The sequence below is a fragment of the Vicia villosa genome, unplaced genomic scaffold, assembly GCF_029867415.1.
Source record: "Vicia villosa cultivar HV-30 ecotype Madison, WI unplaced genomic scaffold, Vvil1.0 ctg.005660F_1_1, whole genome shotgun sequence".
Classification (NCBI taxonomy): domain Eukaryota; kingdom Viridiplantae; phylum Streptophyta; class Magnoliopsida; order Fabales; family Fabaceae; genus Vicia; species Vicia villosa.
The window spans coordinates 54,031-63,880 of NW_026706660.1; the positions used below are offsets into that span (position 1 = coordinate 54,031).

General features: G+C 36.1%; 1 protein-coding gene across 1 annotated transcript; it reads right to left on the bottom strand.

Moving 5' to 3' along the window:
• Window positions 1-363: 363 nt before the first annotated feature.
• On the bottom strand, window positions 364-3,675 carry LOC131642716 (uncharacterized). Its single transcript, XM_058912936.1, has 9 exons — window positions 3,543-3,675; window positions 2,627-3,390; window positions 2,363-2,551; window positions 2,170-2,278; window positions 2,007-2,065; window positions 1,752-1,914; window positions 1,590-1,657; window positions 944-1,319; window positions 364-863 (listed from the first exon to the last, which is right to left on the bottom strand). The coding sequence occupies exons 1-9, from the start codon at window positions 3,673-3,675 to the stop codon at window positions 751-753; spliced, it is 1,974 nt and encodes a 657-aa protein (XP_058768919.1). The 3' UTR covers window positions 364-750.
• Window positions 3,676-9,850: the final 6,175 nt, after the last annotated feature.

Consider the following 9,850-nt stretch of genomic DNA (forward strand, 5'->3'; position numbering starts at 1 on the left):
GAAAACTATTATTTTAATTTATAAAAAATAATCTTGAAATAACTAGTTTAAGTTTTAAAATTTTCTCATAAAATTATTTTTAAAATTATAATTATTTTTTTTAAGTTAAACCAAATGGACTTTATATCTTTCTATTATATATATCAATGTTGTTGTTGCTCTTTTACCGTGAGTTCAAAATGTTTATTGTTCGTTTATATTAGATTTTATTATTTCATTATGCTGTTTAAAATTTCTATAAGATTTTATTATTTTAATATAGTAATTTTTATGTTAATTAATACATGGGTTCATGACACAATAAATAAACACATGCACAAAGCTTAGGTGAATAAAATTTGATCTAAAACCATTGTTCAAAGGTGAGCAATTACAGTTACATTCTTGGTGGTACACTTCACTATCATGCTTGCGATAAGAACCAACACACACTTTTCCCCTCAACCAAGAGACAAACACAAACAAAATATAATGTTCACAGCATAAACTATACTCACAAAATATCCCAAAGAACCATAGAAACTTGCAATTATTCTTTTATCAACTTTACATCAGTATACCAGAAGCTGAAACTTGTAAGAGTAATCAACTAAGATAGTCAAGGCCTAGTGACAAATTATACTTTTGGACTTTTTGTTTTCCATTCATCTGTATAATTAGTTGATTACTAATAAGATATACACTTAATTACAAGTTTTTAGCTATCAATGAAGCCTTGTTCCAGTTACCAATAACATGGTCTGATCAATTTCAGTGGTAGTATTTTGGATGTTGAGAAGCATATCTCCCTGAATATTGCACGTTATCAGGTAATCCACCATGTCGAGGTCTCAGAGCTGGTTCCCCATACGGGGGATGCAAAGCTGAAATGTAATAACAACAAATTAATATTGCATTAATCTAAAAAAAAAAACTTTCAGAAAAATCATAAGATAGTAACTACATGTGGCTGGAGCAGGTATATGCAGGCCAGGCTGAAAATCTCTGTATTCAACATAAGGTCTACTGTGTGTACTATAATTGAAAGGCTGCGATTCCCGGTATTCAACATAAGGTCTTCCATGAAATCCCATATTGTTGCTCCATGCAGTGTTTGGCCTATAATGGGTACCCAAAACAGGGTTTCTGTATGCTTCGATGGCACCATAAGTTGTATTGGAACCAACATTATCGCTAGAAAAACAAGATGCTTCACCATTGGAATAGCGTCCACTAGGAGAGGGCAATCTTGCAACACGTGAAATTTGAGTGCTTGGATATCCTCCACACAATGGATTTATATTGAGCTGAGGTTCATTCATATGACAATGAGTATTGACCTGAGAGCATGTACCAAGGAATCAACATAGTTGCCACAAGACAGAAATAACTAAGATGGGAAAGTTTCAATGTTGTAAATTCTGCAATGTAGAACTGCAATAACCCAACTATTTGACAGTATTTTTTTATTACTAGCTATTGCAAAACAATAGCAATTTGTTGAAATTCTATATTGATATTGCGTTGTATCGTCGCTACTGCAGCTATTTAACAACATTGAAAAGTTTGCAAGTTAATACAAAGTTGTAATATAGGTTGATCTGACTAACCTGACTAGGCATCCTATAGTCGGGTTGAGAGATAGGAGAATGAGCTCTCCTCTGGTGAATGCCACTTCCTGAGCGAGAGTGCCACAACGTCAGAATTATTAAAGATAATTATCCGATAAAACAGACTGCAAGATCGAAAAGTAACTGCAAGTAGATAAAAACCTGTCGAACTTCGCTGATTTTGTAATGCAGGTCCGTAAGAAGACTGAGAAGAACCTCTAATCGATAATGTCAATGGGTTGTTACATGATGGGGATAGGATATCTTGCTTCATTTGATCCAAATATTTCTGAGATGCGTCTCGGTCCAGCTCAATAAACAGAACCTTGAAATACAAATTAAGATTTAGTTCTGCCATTCATGATTGATAATTTGATAGCCACATCAACAAAAAGCAGAGTAAGTCATTCAATATACCTGATCAAAATACTCATCTGAATGAGGCAAATCCTTGCTTTTAGGTAATACAAAATTAGCTGCCATGGACATAGAAATTACATAACAGGCATAAGAATACTTTATGTTAAGAAAAATTGATAAATTAAAAACCAGCAGATAACAAGTAAAGTTAAAATAATACCTATCATGCTATTCAAAGCATCAACTGGAACTTCTTTGCCCATTTCTTTAAATCTTTTCTCAGACCGTCTTTTGAGCTCTTCAGGCTTCGGAAACACTACAACAGCAGTCTGGGATGAACAAAAAGTTATATTACAAAATCTGTACTGTAATCATCTTCCAAGCTCCAACAAAAAAAGAAGACAAATAGCTACCTTTTGATAGTCAACAAAAGGCGTAAGCTTACGCTTGCGTGCATTTTTGTACACATTTGTTTGATCGATTATATAATTGCGAGGTATGTTAGCCGCCCTGGATAGAATTACATTGAACATTGAACTTGCCTTGTCCATCAAACGATCAAACCTTTCACCGTAGTTGTTTTTCCGCAACAGTCCAGGAACCTGAACATCACTAGATTAAGTAAACATTGAAGATAGAAAAATGGTAACCAAAAATTGATTGGGAGCTATACTAACCTTCATCTGTTCAAGAATTAAGTTGGTGCCAAGCAAAACATAACGCTTCTCCGGGTGATCTTTCACCCATTTTTCAGCCCATGTAGTCTTTCCTGAAGCCGGTAATCCCACAAGCATCATCAACTCACATTCCTTTGGGTCAGAAAACGAAGGTCCCATAACTGCATTTCCATCCGCAACTGCCAAGGCCCAAGGTTTGAACCCTTCACGAGGAACAAGTCCTTGTTCAACACTGAACTGCATCTGAACCACAACATTTTTCAACAGAACATGCGGAAAAAGTGCCCACTCCCAAGGCGAAACCTTGGGAAAAGAAGAATCAGCTCCAAGACCAAGTGAACCGACATCAAATTGAAACGCAGTACCTAACCATTTACCATTCTTAGAGAAACCAATAGTAGCAAGTGGTTTGCTCTCAAGATCAATGCAACAAACTATTAAATCACCAACACCAAACTTTTCACCGAAATTCAAAAACTTGCCGGCATTAGAAAACTTGCCGGTGCCACCAAAACCAAAGCTATATTTTGTCTCACCAAGAGCTCCAACGGCATCATCACCTCTAGAAACACCAAGACGACAAAGATGCCGCTGATCAGGAGCAGTATCATCTATATCGACAGGTTGAGCAGAAACAATAACACAGCCATAACAGTATCTTCCCTTTATTATTCCAACAGTAGCTCTAGCACCAGACCAACAGTAACCGAACCCTTCCTCGTGAAGGCCATATCCAACTACTCCATTGCATTCAATATTGAAATCTAACAAAATCAACCAAGAAACACCATACATTAACATAAAAATTACAACTGCAATCAATATTGAAATCTAACAATCTCAGCCAGTTAAATAAAGAAATTAAATCAATGTAAATTATAGGGAGGGCTTTGAATTCTGATGAAGTGAATAATACCTAAATCACAATCAGCTGAATTGAGAACAATGCTGGATGAAGGAGGCGATTCCAACGGAACTTGTTTTAGTTTCTTGTGATGAGTTGAACCTTCATCTTCTTCACATTGGAAATAGCGTTTGGTAGAAGCCATCGTCGAATGAAATAGAGAAGCGCTAAAGATACACACCGTACTCAATTTAAACTCTGTTCCCTCATTCTGTAATTAAAGTGTTTATATTTAAATAAACCTAATAATTATAAAATAATAATAAAATTTACAAGTGAAAGAAGATATTAGGTGGATAATATCTATTATCTATTATATTAGGAAAATTTTAAAAACTTAATTCCACTACCTACACCATTACCATGTTAAAAGAAATTTTTATATTTGCAAGGAAATTTTTGGAAGAAACTTTTTAAAGAAATATTATAAAAAAAATTTAGGTGTTGCACTACCTTCCAAAAATTTATTTTTGGAAGGAAACTTTTATATTTGGAATAGAAAAAGAATTAAGTATGATTAATTATTATTATAATTATTATTTATTTCATTTTTAGGATTGGTAATTTCTAGTTAATTAATTACTATTTTTATTTATTACTATAGTCTATAATATACGAGATAAAATGGAAAGATGATGAAATATGGAATATCCATATTTTTATTTTAATTAATTAATTAATTGATGAATTAGAAGATATAAAATATTACTTGATTGTTTATTTATTATTATTATTGGCATTTTTATAGATGTGGAGAGAGAATCAGATATGCATCCCATTTTATTTAATTAATTATTATTATTTTTTATTTACTATTTAAGTAATTGAATCATTAGTAGAAAGAAAATATTACTTAATTAGTCATTTATCATTACTATTTGGCTTTTTAAAGATTTTGGAGAGAGAATGAGATATTAATTTATTTTTCATTGTTACTTAATTAATTTTTTCATTAATAGATGATAAATTTTGTTGGAAACATATACAAGTTGAATTAGAATTATGAGAGAAAATGGAAAGAAAATGGAATATACATCTATTTTTATATTTAATTTCTATTATTATTATTATATGGTATTTTTAAATTTGTAATTTCTATTTAATAATAATAATTATAATTATTATACCATATAAGATAAACTGAAAAGAGAATGGGATATGCATTTATTTTTTATTTTGTTAATTTAATTAATTAATTAATTGATAAATTAGTAGGTATAAAATATTACTTAATTATTCATTTATTATTATTATTTGGCATTTTTAAGGTTGTGAAGAGAGAGTGAGATATTCATCCATTTTTATTTATTTATTATTATTAGGTGAGAATTTTGGAACATACAAGTTGAATTGGAATTATGAGAAAAAGTTGAGAGAATTTGTTATATTTAATCTTTTATTATTTTTATTTATTTATTAATTAAATTAATTGACACATTAGTAGAAAGAAAAAATTACTTATTTGAATCTCTGATTTTATTGATATTATGGCTAGAAATATTTTGTAGAAAAAATTGTATATAAGGGCGTTTAATGACCCAGAAGAAGAAGTATATTCCTCAAAGGAAGCCTTAGACATCCCCTCTGACCTGGATTCATCAGATATCAATATGATTTTCAGCCATGCGTAACCACTACTAGTCAAAAGATGAGGAGAACTAGGGGATGACCCAGATGAAGTTTCCATTTCAGAATTGTTCACTATATCGACAATGTTATCACTCATCCTAACTAAAAAGCAGAAAAGGCTGAAAGAGAAACTTGAGTTAGAATGATACATGGTTAAAAAAGATTGATGAGGCAAGGGAGGCGAAAAAAGACAAAGCTTTAAGCGAAGACTCTGAATCACTTCTAATGGTGTTCTTAGAAGAAAGGAACGAAAATGTTTCTCAAGAAGTGTCACCAAAAACTTGAAAGCTAAAAGGTTGCAAAAACTTATAAATATTAAACTCACGTTATTTATAAATAAAGATAGCAGAAGGATCAAGGTCAACTATGAACAAAAATTGCAACATCAACAACTAGAATTCCACTCTCGAAAACACACCAAACTCAAGTGCACTTAAGCACTCTATGAACTGTGCCACACCCTTGTTGATCATGTCATCGCATGTGTCAAGAATGAGTGATGAAGCGTCTCAATGATGAAACCACATTAAATGTGCATACCCCCCCTTATTTTTCAAAATAGACCCCAAGGAATTCAACTCTACCTCACACCGGACTACTATAAAGAGGTTGGTCAATGATACTTAAGGCTTACCCTGACTTCTTTAGTGACTGGTCAAGCCTTGGGGGCAACTATTCTGGACCGGTCAAAGTCCCAATAGGTCGTGTGAGATATTGGATCGAACTCTAGTATGGTCGAAGGGTAGCTTCTTGGTTCGACAGGATTAAGCATGAAGTCGAAGGTTGTTCACATGCTTGTGTCGAAGATGCTAGGGTCGTTAGCATGTTAAATTAGGTTTTAGTGTTTAAACCCTAATTTGTTAAGTTAGCTTATTTATTAAGTTGGCTTGTGTAATGGGCCTTGTGGAAAAAGCCCATTAATTAGTATGTTAGGTTTTATTATAAATAGCATACTAGTCTCTCATCATTGCTAAGCTGCAAATCCTAATTTGGGGTGAGAGAGGTTATTTGTTATTCTTGTAAACTTGTAATCTTGTTTTAAGAGAAAGTAAAAGAATAGCAGTTATAACCAATCTTGTGTTCCTCTTCCTCCTTGTCCTTTATTCTTCCCTTGTATTATACTTTGTTCTTGGCATTGAATTCACAACAAATTGGTGCGGTGAGCATGGAGAAGATGCCTTCAACAAAGTATGAGATTGAAAAGTTCACCGGAGTGAATGATTTCGGTCTGTGGCGCTTGAAGATGAAAGCCCTACTGGTTCAGCAAGGTTGCTTGGAAGCGTTGAAGGGAGAGGCAGCCATGAATGCAGAATTGACGGCAGCGGAGAAGACGAATATGATCGAGAAAGCACACAGCGCAATTTTGTTGAGCCTTGGTGATAAGGTTCTCCGGCAGGTATCAAAGGAGACGACGGCATCAGGGTTATGGGTGAAACTTGAAAGTTTGTATATGACCAAATCGCTGGTAAATCGACTCTACTTGAAGCAAGCCTTGTATTCATTCAAGATGATTGAAGACAAAGTGTTGGCTGAGCAGTTGGATATGTTCAACAAGCTGATTCTTGATCTTGAAAATATTGATGTGAAGATCGATGATGAAGATCAAGCGCTGTTACTATTGTGTTCTTTGCCTCGATCACATGCTCACTTCAAAGAAACTCTCTTGTATGGAAGGGAGTCCCTGACCTTTGAAGAAGTTCAATCAATCCTGTATTCTAAGGACTTGAACAAACGAAAGGAGCATAAACCTTCGACTGTTGGTGAAGGTTTGGCCGTTAAAGGAAAACTCTTACGAAAGGATGGTAAGTTTGACAAGAAGAAGGGCAAAAGCCAGTCGAAGTCTTATAGTGGCGAAGCATCTGGCATTCGATGCTATCATTGTAAGAAGGAGGGTCACACAAGAAAGGTGTGCCCTGAACGCCTGAAAGATCATGGAGGTAAGGATAATGGCAATGCAGCCATTGTTCAAGATGATTTCGAATCATCTGATGTTCTTGTTGTTTCAAGCAGTGACTCGAGAAGAGAGTGGATTATGGATTCAGGTTGCACTTGGCACATGACTCCAAACAAAGACTTGTTCGAGGAATTATGTGATCAAGATGGTGGATCAGTATTGCTGGGAAACAACAAGGCTTGCAAGATTGCAGGTGTTGGATCTGTGAGGTTCAAACTCCATGATGAGTCAATAAGGTTGTTGACTGAAGTCAGGTATGTTCCTGATTTGAAGAGAAATCTACTTTCTCTTGGTGAATTCGACAAGAAAGGATATGTTTTCCAAGGAGAGAAAAGTATCCTAAGAGTCATGAAGGGTTCGAAGGAAGTCTTGAGAGGCGTGAAGAAACAAGGCTTGTATACCCTTGAGGCTGAAGTTGTAAGTGGTTCGACAAATGTTGCATCCACGAAACCTTTGTCGAAGACAGAAATCTGGCGCATGAGATTGGGCCATGTCAGTGAAAGGGGTCTGGTCGAATTAGGAAAACAAAATCTGCTTGGTGGAGACAAAGTCGAAAAGCTGAAGTTTTGTGAACCCTGTGTACTTGGAAAATCTTGTAGAGTGAAGTTCAACAAAGGCAAACAAAGAACACATGGATCCCTTGATTACATCCATGCTGATCTTTGGGGGCCTGCAAGGTGTCCATCACATTCAGGAGTAAGGTATTTTATATCCATAGCAGATGATTATTCCAGAAAATTATGGGTATTCATCCAGAAGACTAAGGATGAAACTTTTGAGAATTTCAAAAGTAGGAAGACTCTGGTTGAAAATCAGACTGGCAGAAAGGTCAAGAGGTTGAGAACCGACAATGGCCTTGAATTTTGCAATGAGGCATTCAACAGTTTTTGTGCTGCCTCTGGTATTGCAAGGCACAAAACTACTGCAGGTACTCCACAGCAAAATGGTTTGGCTGAAAGGTTTAATCGAACTATTTTGGAGAGAGTCAGATGCATGTTGACTAGTGCTGGACTGAAGAAGGTGTTCTGGGCTGAGGCTGTTTCGACAGCAACATATCTGATAAACAAATGTCCTTCGACAGCGTTAGATATGAAGACACCTGAAGAAGTTTGGTCGGGACATCCACCAGATCTCGACAAACTGAGAGTATTTGGCTGCCTAGCCTTTGCTCACATTAGGCAAGACAAGGTCGAACCTAGAGCTCTGAAATGCATGTTCATGGGATACTCTGAAGGAGTCAAAGCTTATAGGCTATGGTGCCTAGAGCCAGGTTACAAGAGGTGTATCACCAGTCGAGATGTAGTTTTCAATGAAGCTGAAATGGATTTTAAGAAAATTGATGATGTTGGTCGAAGTACAGAAACATCTGACGAAGAGCTGGAACAGGTAGAGATTCCTGTTGAGGTGGAGCATGTTGATGCTGAATTGCATATCCCTGATGAAGTCAAAGAAGAAGCAGAAGATGCTGAGGAAGTTGAGGAAACTGACGATTACTACCTATTGTCGAGAGATAGGTCGAGAAGAGTCATCAAGGCACCTCAGAGACTTGGGTATGCAGATCTTATAGCTTATGCCTTAATCTCTGCAAGTGAGGTTCTAGACGAAGAACCTAGAGACTACAAGGAAGTTATGAGGAGTCGAAATAAGACTGAATGGCTGAAAGCCATGGATGATGAGATGAAATCTCTTCATGATAATCATACTTGGGAACTGATCAAGAAACATGCTGGGGCAAGGTTAGTCAGCTGTAAATGGATTTTCAAAGTTAAGGAAGGAATTGAAGGAGTGACGTCGAAAAGATACAAGGCAAGGTTAGTTGCAAGGGGTTTCACTCAGAAAGAAGGTGTCGACTTCAATGATGTGTTTTCTCCTGTTGTGAAGCACAGGTCCATTCGAATGTTGCTTGCCATGGTGGCACAGTTCGATCTTGAACTGGAACAGATGGATGTGAAAACTGCGTTCTTGTATGGTGATCTAGATGAAACGATCCTAATGAGGCAACCTGAAGGGTATGTCGAAAAGGGGAAGGAAGATTGTGTGTGCAAGTTAAAGAGATCTTTGTATGGGCTGAAACAATCTCCTCGACAGTGGAATAGGAGATTCGACAAGTTCATGGCACGCATAAGTTTCATTAGAAGTCAGTTCGACCACTGCGTTTACTTCAGATTTCGACCTGGTAATTCATTTATTATTTTGTTGCTTTATGTGGATGATATTCTCATAGCAAGCAACAATGTTGAAGATGTGACGAGGGTGAAGGCTGAACTCAATAAGGAGTTCGATAGGAAGGATCTGGGAGCTGCTTCTAGGATTCTTGGAATTGACATTCGAAGAGATAGAAAGAAGTCGAAGTTATGCTTATCTCAAGAGGCATACCTACGGAAGATTTTCGAAAAGTTTGGTATGTCAAATTCGAAGCCAGTTGTGACTCCAACAAACCCTCAATTCAAGCTGAGTATTGATCAGTGTCCCAGTACTGATGTCGAAAGAGCCTATATGAATAGCATCCCATATGTTAATATAGTTGGTTCTTTGATGTATGCTATGGTCTGTACTAGACCCGACATAGCATATGCAGTAAGTCTTGTAAGCAGGTACATGGCGAACCCTGGAAAGGCTCACTGGCAAGCATTGAAGTGGATTTTAAGGTACATAAATGGGTCTCTGAATAGAGTCCTAACTTATGGTGGAGCCTTGGGTGAAGATAGTAAAGCAGTAATAGAAGGATATGTCGACT